Source organism: Hakea prostrata, chromosome 3, assembly GCF_041222555.1.
Source record: "Hakea prostrata isolate BN-2017 chromosome 3, UWA_Hpros_2, whole genome shotgun sequence".
Taxonomy (NCBI): Eukaryota; Viridiplantae; Streptophyta; class Magnoliopsida; order Proteales; family Proteaceae; genus Hakea; species Hakea prostrata.
The window spans coordinates 23419514-23432777 of NC_142602.1; the positions used below are offsets into that span (position 1 = coordinate 23419514).

General features: G+C 41.0%; 1 protein-coding gene across 2 annotated transcripts in view; it reads left to right on the plus strand.

Annotated features, from left to right (window-relative positions):
- Nucleotides 1-12937, plus strand: part of LOC149021722 (uncharacterized) — a 37387-nt gene extending 24450 nt beyond the window's left edge. For both annotated transcript variants that reach the window (XM_089149918.1, XM_089149919.1), the window contains exons 13-18: nt 2660-3294; nt 3430-3620; nt 4297-4519; nt 7182-7301; nt 7859-8632; nt 8980-12937. In XM_089149918.1, coding sequence (XP_089006044.1) covers nt 2660-3294; nt 3430-3620; nt 4297-4519; nt 7182-7301; nt 7859-8632; nt 8980-12033 — 4997 coding nt within the window. In that variant the 3' untranslated portion in view covers nt 12034-12937. The remainder of the gene's footprint in view (nt 1-2659; nt 3295-3429; nt 3621-4296; nt 4520-7181; nt 7302-7858; nt 8633-8979) is intronic.
- Nucleotides 12938-13264: the final 327 nt, after the last annotated feature.

The following is a 13264-nucleotide window of genomic DNA, read 5'->3' on the forward strand; positions in this document are numbered from 1 at the left end:
CTTGATGGTATTAGGGGCTGTAGGGTTTGGGGGAGCAACGGAGGTCCTGTGCTGCCCGTAGAAATGGTTAAAATCAAAAGTGCAGCCAGGTGCTGAGAGGAAAGAGGGTTCCAGCCATTAAGGTCAAGAATTCATAGACCAGGGTATGTCTGTGAAGTCCACTGCTATGGACAGCTTTGGACGTGAGAGTGGAGAAGAATGTCTCTAGGGTGCTAGTTGTCTATCTTAAAAGTGAAACAAAAAGTTACTAACCTTGTTGATTTAATAAATTTAGAGAATGGAGAAGTGGAAGGGGAATATAGACTGAGCATTCCATCTAGAACTAGGGTGACATCTCAATAACCTATAGTTGTCAAAGAGGCTGTGAGAGTGTACATGGAGGATATGGTTTGGAGCGAGGAAGAATTTTGCTATTGCTTTTGCTTTTGATCTATCTATGGTAAATACTTACTTTAAGAAGAGAGAGGAGCATTTAATTACCTTCAAAAGTGGACATTAAGGAAGCCAAATAGATTTCCTCCTAACTAGAAGGTCTGATAGATTGTTGTGCAAGGATTGCAATGTGATATCAAGAGAAAGCTTAACGGCCACAACATAGACTAGTGGTCTTGGATGTGTGCCTAACTTTTCAAACTCATAAGTTGCAAGGTTAATTATCCTAGGATAAGATGGTGAAACTTAGAAGGAGATTGTTTGAGATTTTTTACTAATGAAGTAGTCAAACAGGGAAAGTGGGAATTTGAGGGGGACACTAATGCAATGTGGAATGAGATGGCTACGCGTATTAGGAAGGTGGCTAAGGATTTTATAGGTGAATCAAAAGGAATACCCCTCTTTGTTGAGAGACTTGGTGGTGGAATGGTGAGGTTCAAGCGGCCATTAAGAATAAGAAAGCTAGTTTTAAGACATGGAAAATGACAAAGGATATAGAGGATCTGAAAGATATAAGTTGGCTAGAAATGAAGCGAAGAAAATTGTGGGAAAAGTAAGAGAGAAGAAGAATGAAGATTTATATAATAAGTTGGGCTCAATGAAGGGGAAAAATCTACATATAAGATAGCTAAAATTAGAGTCAGGAAGAGTAGAGATCTTGACCATATTAGATATACTAAAAGTGAAGATGGTAAGGTACTTGTGCATGCTAAGGACATTAAGAAGATATGGGAGACCTATTTCTCTAGTCTACTAAACGAGCATACTTCAGGTCTTTGTAATTCACAATTACACCATTTACCATGGCACCAACTTTCAGACATATATACAGAGAATTTTGATGTTTGAAGTAAAGGAAGCTCTAAGGAGGGTGAAAGTAGGCAATGCACAAGGTCCTATTGAAATCCCAATAGAAGTACGAAAGAGCTTAGGAACCTATGGGCTAGCTTGGTTGACCTAGTTTTTTAATAAGATTATGATTACAAGGAAAATACTAGATGAATGAAGGAAGAACATCGTGGTTCCAATTTACAAAAATTAAGGGGATATTCAAAGTTGTAATTTGGGATTGTTGAAATTGTTAAATAGGTGTACGTCTAAGTTGGAAATTTGGGTTTGTTCGGGGAGTATGAAAATGGAAACAAAGGAAGGAAATTTGGGTTTGTTCGGGGGTTTGTTGGGGAATTTAGAAGGTTAGAAATTTAATTAACAAGGGGTGGACCTTGGCGCAATGGTTGGTGGACCATAGTTGTAGCCTGAGGTCAAGGCATGGAAATTGCCTCCCAACAAAATATTGCTGGGTGAGGGTTGCATATGAAAATTGCTCCTCGTGACTTTGCTTGTGCAAAAGCCTTCGGCACTGAGTTCGGCCTTTTTAGAAATTCTATTAAGAAGAAGAAGAAGACACATAATAGAGGGAGGAGGAATACTATGCCATTGTATCTCACCTCAGCATCAATAAATAAATCTCAAAATCCAGTTCATCAAGTGATCATCTAATTTATGGGGGATGCATACCACATATACTGACCCAAAATTCCTAATTTAAATCATAAAAGGATATCTAGTCCTTCAAAAAGACCCAAAAAAGCAAATAAACTCAAAACATAATTTGACCTAGTTACTGAGTATCCTGATCTAACTCAAACACTGACTCAAATACTGAAGTTAACCACTAATCCCGTACACTGTCATTGTCCCCACTTTATGGGCTTATACGTTAGACCCATCACATCAATAAACTCTAAAACAAGAAGCTTAATGTGTATAAATACCATCCATGAGCCAAAATTAAGTATTTCAAAGCTCAACTGACCATTATTTGACGTTCTTACTGCATTGTTAACTGTGCAGAATAGGAACAGTGGCTTGTGTTATTATAATCTCAGCCTCTTCAGCCTCTTTTTGTGTATAAGGAGATGAGAACATTCTAGAATATGTACACGAATTGAAATACCCCTAAGGCAAAAATACACTTGAGCCCATATTACAACTTACTGATTAAATAGTCTCCTTAAACTTGACATCCAGAAGAACCATGTTGAATTTTTAAAGGGTATTATGTAGTTTGTTCTTGTTACTGTTTGTTGATGTTGTTAAAATTTGTATTTTTATTATTTTTTGTTCATTTTCCAGCGGTGTCCTCCGAATGTGTAGAGCTATTTTAAATTCATGAAATTGCCTATTGGAATGATGATCTTTACCAAACAAAACATGTGCTTCTCAGATGCTGTCACAAAGGAAAAATCTCAAGGTTATCTGTTCCGGTCAGTGTTGAAGTGCATACCATACCTCATCGAAGAAGTAGGTCGAACTGACAAAATAACAGAAATAATTCCTCAACATGGCATTAGTATAGACCCTGGTGTCCGAGAAGAAGCGGTTCAGGTGCTGAATCGTATTGTCAGGGACCTTCCCCATCGTCGTTTTGCAGTAATGAGAGGGATGGCCAACTTCATTCTACGGCTTCCTGATGAGTTTCCTCTCCTCATTCAGACATCATTAGGACGCCTTGTGGAACTGATGCGTTTCTGGAGGGCTTGTTTGTCTGATGAGACACTACAAAGTGATGCTCAGGATTCAAAGTCCGTGGGCAATGGCAATGAGAAACTTCACAAGTTATCTACTTCCCATCATTCAATGGAAGCCATTGAGTTTCGTGCCTCAGAGATAGATGCAGTTGGTCTAATTTTTCTTAGTTCGGTGGATGTTCAGATCAGGCATACAGCTATGGAGTTACTGCGCTGTGTTCGGGCTCTAAGAAATGATATAAGAGATGTCTCCCTGAATGACCTGTCTGATCATAGACTGAAGTATGATGTAGAACCAATATTTATAATTGATGTTCTAGAAGAAAATGGGGTGGGTTAATATCCTTATGGTACTCTTTCCCTCTCCCCCAAGAAAAGAAATAGTATCTTTTCTCTTTACAGGATTATCATTAGCAGCATGGATTACCAGGTGTGAACCTGAAACTTGTTCCTCTGAATTTTACAGGATGACATTGTGCAGAGCTGCTATTGGGATTCTGGCCGCCCATATGATTTAAGACGAGAGTCAGATGCAGTTCCACCTGATGTGACTCTCCAATCTATTCTAGACACTGATAAGAATAGATGGGCTCGCTGTCTTAGTGAGCTCGTCAAATATGCTGGTGAACTTTGCCCAAATTCAGTGCAGGAAGCAAAGTACGAAATTTTCTGTCAGTCTTATTATATTTTCAAACTGGAAAACATCAGTTATACGCATCACACATAGAGGAGGTGTAATTACAACTTGAATAGGAACTGCAAGTCTCCAAAAACCTATCTCTGCTGTGCATTTATAACAAAAATAAATCAACCAGAGAGCAACATATTTCACCCTGAAGATGAACAGTTTCTGTGTGAACAACTTCTTTGGAAGCCAAACCCCACTCAATTATGGCTGCTAAAATCAGCAGAAGTTCTGGGGAGATGTCTCAAACTCTCTTGAATATTCCTCTCCTTCCTACATCCCAAACCACAGTATATGATAGTATTTTGACAATACAATCCACTGCTTAGGTACTTGGAGACCATGAATATTCATAAATATAACGTTTGTGAGGACCAAATAGGCTGAAAAGATGTGACCAGACTGTAACAGAGTGGTATAATTATGATCGACTGATTCCTTATGGCTTAAACAGGAGTAGGCTAACTGCGTTGTTGCTGTATTTTCCTTGCTTAGTGTCGATTAGATATACAAATCATGAAAATGTGGGTTCTTGGGAGTGGTGGACATTAACATGTGAAGTTGATGGTTTTACTTATTTACATTACTGAATATGTCCTGTTTAGTTCAATTTGGAACAATAAACTTACCTTGTTTTCAAATTTTCAGGTTGGAAGTTTTGCAACGGTTAGCTCATATAACACCTATAGAGTTGGGTGGAAAGGCTTATCAATCACAGGATTCTGAAAATAAGTTGGATCAGTGGCTCATGTATGCAATGTTTGCATGTTCTTGTCCACCTGATAGTAGAGAGGTTGGCAGCTTAACAGCAACTAGAGATCTCAATCATCTTATTTTCCCATCACTAAAATCTGGATCTGAAGCACACGTGGTAAGTTCTAACAGGTTGTTTTTTCCTCAGGAATCATTGATGTATCCTTCTTTTCAAGTAATATAGTGATGACTCATGACCCTGCATTTTATGTTGAGGCTCTGAATATATGCTCGGCCTTAACATATAATACCATCTGGACCAACCAAGGTTTTTTTCTCCCCTTTCTTCTTTTTTTTTTTTTTTTTTTTGGGGGTGGGGGTGGGGGGAGGGAAGCGCAGGGAATAACAACCAAGGCGACTAGGTATTGCCTAGTGACCATTGTGATACTAGCAAAGTGATGTAGAAGTGCCTAGGAGATGCCTTGAGAACTATGACATGTTTGCTGTATGTGCATACACCTGCCACTAAAGGAAGGCAGATTTCCTCATGCTCAAAAGGAGTCTGGTTATTAAATGTTCTAGTGCAACTATACCAGATATCTTAGAGCAGTCAGAACATCCTTTGTGGTTGCATTAACGGTTGTGCAGCAAATGATTGCAGTTATCTGGATAAAATTTTGGGCTATTTTATGGTGAAACCATGGCTGGCAATTCAGTATGCGCCACGTATGCTGCCTTGCTGTCATGTAGTTATTTGAATACCCCTGGTTTGACAGTTTCACTTTTTCTGAAGTTTTTGATCATTTCTTGGAAGTGCAAATATTTCCATTTTTTTTATACTTTCCACCCAAGACCTCTTTAACCCCTCCCTCTCAAGGTGAAAGTGATATTTGATCACAAGACAGGGTGACGGCCACTGTCCTCACCTGCTGCACTAACTGGCACCTTCAAAATTGCAATATAAGTTTGTACATCACGAATGCCATGCATCCTTTGAACTTTGTGGGAGTACGTTTGAAGTATTGACTTTCTAGAGGTTTGTGGATAATGGTGCATATTGAGGCTTGAAACTATTCTTGTTGATTAAGGCTTTAAGCATCATATCTAACTTTTTTTTCCGCTTCTTTTTCTCACTCTTGATTTGCTTTCCTTTGTGAATTGCGTAAAGTGGATGCAGTTTAGATGCCAAATACTTCTGTACCAATGCCAATTTTTTCTTTTATTAATGAGCTATTAAAGACTCTCATAACATGTAATTAAGCCATTGCTTGGAAACAGCTATTTGTTTTCAGTTTAAATTTTAAAGTAGCTGTGAGAACCTATCATTAACAGAACAAATAGGTTTTAATGCTTGAATGATTAATGATATCACCAAGCTTCTTTGTCTATAATAGTATATAGAAGAGCAAAATTATAATAGTGGGTATTGTTCATGAGTACTGCCCATGTGAACAGTAACCACATACGGTCTAAATGAAAAGAAACCAAAATTATCCTTGTTTAATACTGATCTACCACACAATCAATGATGTATAGTAGGAGAGGAGACTTGTTGCATGTTGATAATCAATTATCCTTCAATACTTCTGGGTTTTTCATAGACAATTTGGTACCTTTTATGTTTCTATTCCTTTTAAGTTTAACACTTTTTTTCATTATGACTCTTGAATAGCCTGATTGCAGTGGAGGATTTTAATTTTCTGTTACCAAAATTAGTAGTATATAAATGCTTGGCAATATTACTTGTTTTGGCCTCATAGGAGCTTCTATGTCCCAGTTCACAAGGCTCCAACATTTAGCATGGTCTGGGTGGATCAGATGTATACAACGTTACCACTCTTTCTAGAGAGGATTTTTCCAGAACTTGAATTCATGACCAAACATTCAACTAGATGCACTTACCAACACCCCGACCATGACCTGCACACATGGGAGCCTGCATAACACACCGTTGAAAGCAAACTTATCTAACATAGGGTTTTATTTATTTATTATCATTATTATTGTTTTTGGACGGGCTTTTCTTTTGTGGGGGGGGGGGGTAAGGGGAGAAGGGGAGGTGATTTGCTGGAGCGGATACTCAAATGATTAATAGTTGGACATCTAATTCTCTATATAGATTTTATAAACTGAAACTAAATGTCTACCCAAATGGTAGAAATTATTCTAAAGTTTCAGATGGGATAATACCATCAGTAGTTCAGGGGGGCTATTTGTCTGAATGATGTGGAAATACTTAAAACTAATGAGTAATTTGTCCAAAAAACCAAGTTCTTCAATATGTAATTGATGATTGGTTCCCTTTCCTGTTCCTTTTGTAGCATACAGCAACTGTGGCTCAATTCACTAGGCTCCCACGTTTAGCAGGGTCTGGGTGGGTCAAATGTATTCAGTTCACCCCCATTCCTAGAGAGTTTGTTTCCAGAACTTGACCTGCACATGTGGGAGCCTGCTTAATGCACCTTTGGAGCCAAACCAACCTAACATTACTTTTTCTTGGTTGGGTTTGGTTTTTTTTTTTTTTTTTGGGGGGGGGGGTTGTGGGGGTGGGTGGGAGGGGACAGGAGGAGGTTGGCTGGAGAAGTGGAGAGGATAAATTGTCATCAGATAAATGTCTCATTCTCTGTATAGATTTATAAACTGAAACTAAATGTCTACCCAAATGTTTTTCACGTTCTAAAGTTGCAAGTGAGACGAAATCATGAGTAGTTTTAAGAGGCTAGGATTCTGAATGACACGGAAATACTTAAACCAATGAATAAGTTGACCCTAAGGTTTTTATTTTTTTATTTTAAAGATGTGTAATTGATGATTGGTTCCTTTTCCTGTTCCTGTTGTAGCATGCAGCAACCATGGCTCTTGGGCACTCACATCTGGGAGTTTGTGAATTCATGTTTGGTGAGCTCGCGACTTTTGTTGAGGAGGTTTCGCTGGAGTCTGAAGGAAAACCAAAATGGAAGGTATAGGAAGTGCTAAATCCCCCAAAATGGCTGTAATTCCTCTTAAGAGATCTCATATAGGGTTGTCCGCTGCCTATATAAAATTATAGTTGTTATCTAAGTGCTATTTATAAATTGTCTCTTCCTTCCACTCATGGCTCCATTGGCCTTAAATTATTAATGTATTGTTTAAATCAGGGGAACTTTTTGTGTGTGCACAGTTGTTAGGTAATGCCCTTAATGTCTGTATATGTAACATATTGTATGCATCTTTAAAAGCTTGCCCAAGTTATTAAGGAAAAGAAAATTTTGGCATTTGGTGCATTCTACATAAAATTTGCTTTACTGTATCATGCCAATCTATGTGGTAAAAATTTTGCATATGCTTGAGTGCATCATCAAGCTTACTCTGCTTTCTAAAATCTCATTATTCACAAACTTTGCCATATTTATCTTTTTTTCATCTATGTATGGAATTGCCAACTATGATGTGAACCTAGGAGGTGTTCATGTGTGTGTGCCATATTTTTTGCTTTGGCTCCCAGCTTTAATGACATTTGATATCAATATCGACGCAGAGTCAGAAAGCCCGTCGGGAGGAACTCCGTGTTCACATTGCAAATATATATCGTACTGTCGCTGAGAATATTTGGCCAGGAACACTTGTCCGAAAGCCTGTTTTCCGTCTTCACTATTTGAAGTTTATTGAAGATACTACCAGGCAGATTGTAACAGCACCAACTGAGAGCTTTCAAGAAGTGCAACCTCTCCGCTTTGCTTTAGCATCTGTTCTAAGATCACTGGCCCCTGAATTTGTGGACTCAAAATCAGAGAAATTTGATATCAGAAGCCGAAAGCGACTATTTGATCTTCTCCTGTCTTGGTGTGATGACACTGGAAGTATGTGGGGTCAGGATGGTGTGAGTGAGTACCGTCGTGAAATTGAACGTTACAAGTCATCTCAGCACATCCGCTCAAAGGATTCTGTTGACAAAATTTCATTTGATAAAGAAATGAATGAGCAAATTGAGGCAATTCAGTGGGCCTCCATGAATGCCATGGCTTCACTGTTATATGGACCTTGTTTTGATGATAATGCAAGGAAGATGAGTGGCCGGGTAATTTCTTGGATTAACAGTCTGTTCCTTGAGCCAGCATCCAGGGCACCTTTTGGCTATTCACCTGCTGATCCAAGGACTCCATCTTATTCGAAACATACAGGAGAAGGAGGGCGTACTGCTGGTGGACGTGATCGGTATAAGAGTGCTCACTTACGTGTTTCCCTAGCTAAAACAGCACTGAAGAACCTTCTCCAGACAAATTTGGATTTGTTTCCTGCTTGTATTGACCAGGTAATTTCCTTCTCATCAGTTGCAGACTGCAGTGGTTCTCACATCTCAGCTGGTAGTGTTCCAGTTGTTTGCACTTTGCATTATGAGCTATTCACTTGATGACTTGATTAACAATGTTTTGCACAGGAAAGTTCCCAAAATATTAGAGAATATTTGATTTGCCTAATTAGTTGTATAAAGGTGTGAGGCACCAGTAGCATCATAATTTGTCACCTGCTAGTTACTATATTTCATTCTCATTTCTTCCCTGCCTTCACTCTTTATCATGGTTAAATATCCCTCGTCTTTTAACAATAGTTGTAGAGTGATATGTAAGAAAAGCTAATTTTTTGCAATCTCTTCTTCAGTGTTACTATTCAGATGCCGCAATAGCTGATGGTTACTTCAGCGTGCTTGCTGAAGTCTACATGCGTCAAGAAATTCCAAAATGTGAGATCCAAAGACTCTTGAGCTTGATACTTTACAAGGTGGTTGACCCATCAAGGCAAATACGGGATGATGCTCTTCAAATGCTTGAGACACTTTCAGTCCGTGAATGGGCTGAGGAGGGCACTGAGGGTTCAGGACGCTATCGAGCTGCTGTTGTTGGTAACCTTCCTGACTCCTACCAACAGTTTCAATACAAACTGTCATGTAAACTTGCCAAAGATCATCCTGAAATGAGTCAACTTCTGTGTGAGGAGATAATGCAGCGGCAACTCGATGCAGTAGACATAATTGCTCAGCATCAAGTCCTTACATGCATGGCTCCATGGATCGAGAACCTCAACTTCTGGAAGCTTAAGGATTCAGGATGGAGTGAAAGATTATTAAAAAGTCTTTATTATGTGACATGGAGGCATGGGGACCAGTTCCCTGATGAAATTGAGAAGCTTTGGAGTACAATTGCTAGCAAACCCAAGAACATTAGCCCCGTCCTTGATTTTTTGATTACTAAAGGGATTGAAGATTGTGATTCGAATGCTTCTGCTGAAATTAGTGGGGCATTTGCAACCTACTTCTCGGTTGCCAAACGTGTAAGTTTATACCTTGCAAGAATATGCCCCCAGCGCACAATTGATCACTTGGTTTACCAGTTGGCACAGCGGATGCTGGAAGAGAGTGTGGAGCCATTTAGACCAAAGGCTGATGCTGGTGGAAACTTCATATTGGAGTTCTCTCAGGGGCCTACACCAACTCAAACTGCTTCTGTTGTGGACAGCCAACCACACATGTCTCCCCTGCTTGTGCGGGGTTCTCTGGATGGTCCTCTTAGGAACACAAGTGGGAGCCTGAGCTGGCGGACCGTAGGTTTAACAGGCCGAAGCATATCAGGGCCTCTGAGTTCAATGGCTCCAGAAATGAATGTAGTTCCTGTTGCTGCTGGGAGGTCTGGGCAGCTCCTTCCAGCATTGGTTAACATGTCAGGGCCTTTAATGGGGGTTCGAACCTCGACAGGGAGCTTGCGCAGCCGACATGTGTCTCGGGACAGTGGTGACTACCTCATAGACACACCAAATTCTGGTGAAGATGCATTGCATTCTGGCAATGTGGTGCATGGGGTCAATGCTGGAGAGCTCCAATCAGCATTGCAGGGGCACCAGCAGCACTCGTTAACCCATGCAGATATTGCGTTGATTCTACTTGCAGAAATTGCTTATGAGAATGATGAAGATTTCCGTGAGCACCTGCCTCTGCTCTTTCATGTCACGTTTGTGTCAATGGATAGTTCAGAAGACATTGTTCTAGAGCATTGCCAGCAATTGCTTGTTAATCTGCTGTACTCACTTGCGGGTAGGCACCTGGAATTGTATGAGGTTGAGAGCAGTGATGGAGAGAACAAACAGCAGGTTGTAAGCCTGATCAAGTATGTGCAATCAAAGCGTGGGAGTATGATGTGGGAGAATGAGGATCCTACAGTAGTTCGAACTGAACTCCCAAGTGCAGCTCTCCTGTCTGCCCTTGTGCAGAGCATGGTTGATGCTATTTTCTTCCAAGGAGATCTCCGGGAGACGTGGGGGGCAGAGGCTCTCAAGTGGGCCATGGAGTGCACATCCAGGCACCTTGCATGCCGTTCACATCAGATCTATCGTGCACTGCGACCCAGGGTCACAAGTGATAATTGTGTGTCCTTACTCAGGTGCCTTCACAGGTGCCTTGGGAACCCTGTGCCATCAGTTCTGGGCTTCATTATGGAGATTCTGTTAACTCTGCAAGTGATGGTGGAGAATATGGAACCAGAGAAAGTAATTCTCTATCCCCAGCTGTTCTGGGGGTGTGTAGCTATGATGCACACTGATTTTGTGCATGTATACTGCCAAGTCTTAGAGCTTTTTGCCCGTGTGATTGACCGGTTATCATTCCGGGACAGCACAACAGAAAATGTGCTTCTCTCAAGCATGCCCAGGGATGAGCTTGATACATTTGGCTGTGGATCATCTGACCTTCGACAGGTGGAATCAAGGATTGGCTTCGAGCAACCACCAGCTGGGAAAGTTCCAACCTTTGAAGGGGTGCAACCACTTGTCCTCAAGGGGCTTATGTCAACTGTGAGCCATGGGTCCTCAATTGAGGTGCTTTCTAGGATCACAGTGCACTCATGTGACTCTATATTTGGGGATGGCGAGACACGACTGCTAATGCACATCACAGGTTTGCTTCCCTGGATCTGCCTGCAGCTTACCAAGGACACACCCACTTCGCCGCTACAACATCAGTATCAGAAGGCTTGTTCTGTTGCTGCAAATTTAGCAGTTTGGTGTCGAGCAAAATCATTGGATGAGCTTGCAACTGTATTCATGGCTTATGCTGAAGGCAAGATTAAGACCACTGATAACCTACTTGCTTGTGTATCGCCACTTTTGTCTGCTGAATGGTTTCCGAAGCACTCAGCACTGGCCTTTGGACACCTGTTAAGGCTCCTGGAGAAGGGGCCAGTAGAATATCAGCGTGTGATTCTGCTCATTCTCAAGGCATTGCTCCAGCATACTACCATGGATGCTGCCCAGAGTCCCCATGTGTATGCAATTGTATCACAACTAGTGGAAAGCACTCTCTTTTGGGAAGCACTGGGTGTGTTGGAGGCACTTTTACAAAGCTGTAGCTCCTTGATGGGGTCTCATCCCCATGAGGCAGGTTTCTCTGAGAATGGATTTGGTGGTGCTGAGGAGAAAATGCTGGCTACCCAAAGCTCATTCAAGGCCAGAAGTGGACCTATCCAGTACTCCATGGGCTCAGGGTTTGGATCCAGCCTGACATCAGCTGCTCAGAGTGGTGCAACAGATTCAGGTCCATCTCCACGAGAGATAGCTTTGCGGAGTACACGTTTGATACTTGGGCGGGTGCTCGACTCTTGTGCACTTGGGCGGAGGAGGGATTACAGAAGGCTTGTTCCTTTTGTGACCAGCATGGGAAACCCATAATCTGAAATTTGTCTTCCGTGTCTCAGATGTCATGCCTGTACGCAACATCCACCCACACCGACCTTCAAAGAAGAGGGGGGGAGGGGTGGAAGAGGAAAAAAAATTCCCCAATCTCTTCAGTGATTCTAGTAACTGAAGAGGATCCTTAGCCCTAGAGGTATTAGCCTTTTTGTCTGTAAATATGTCAAGGTCCCTTGTATTTAATGCTTTAGCAAGAGAATAATTCCATGTATCACCAATATTTTTCGTGGAAGCACATCAAGTTAATGGCTGTCTACTAACATTTGGTACTTGACTAACAAAACAGGCTAGTTAGGGAGAAAGAGAGAGGAACCCCAGCATTCAGCACTTTCTATAGATTGGCTGGTCCACTGGCTTAAAAAAGCATGCTTCTGCACAACCTTTTCACATCAGTAATGTGCCCTCGTGCTAGTCTCATCTTCTCTTCTGGGTACAAGGGTTCCAAGTCAAGGTGTGGGCCTGATCTGGACTATGAATGAGATCCCTTGAATTCTTGTTCCACAACTAATTGCTTCCCTCTTAAACCTACTTGGGGCATCCCAAACCTAGTCATTCAATTGCCATCTCTATTTATTTTTCAGCAGTGTATATTTTCATATGGTTGTTAAGGCGTCTCCTAGGTGTCTTGACCGTTGATTGGGTTACCTAGTGTTGCCTTATTGCCTTGGTTTTCGCTGTTCTCTATTATCCCGTTTTGCCTTGTTGCTTTGACAACGATGATTTTCATAACTTAATGGGACCAACTCCGAAAGGGCTTCAACATTAACCTGGTATAGCATAGCACTTATCATGTGATGCCGCCTTCTTCATTGCCAGAGGAATTGGGGTTAATACTTCTTCGCAAAATGCATTGGCTAATTAGGGATTTCGAAGCTCTTCAGGGTATTTTGGATATGTTTCTTAGGATAGTTATGATATTAAATAAACTAGGTTTGCAATTTTGATCTTGGAAATGTATTAAAGCTTTCTTTACCGCTAAAGCTTCAACAATAATCGAATGAGATAATTCCAGAATCATTAAGCTTCTTAATTTGAATAAACTGGAGACTCCATGTAAGGGTGAATTCAGCCTTCAAGACATCAAAGAATTACACAGACTTCGATCAAATCAAATTCATCCATGTGCTCAAAGAAGCAAATGCAAGGCTGCTCAAAGTCAAACTATTTATTTCTCCGGTTCGGCCCCCCTCTCTTTACTATGCTGGCCCTT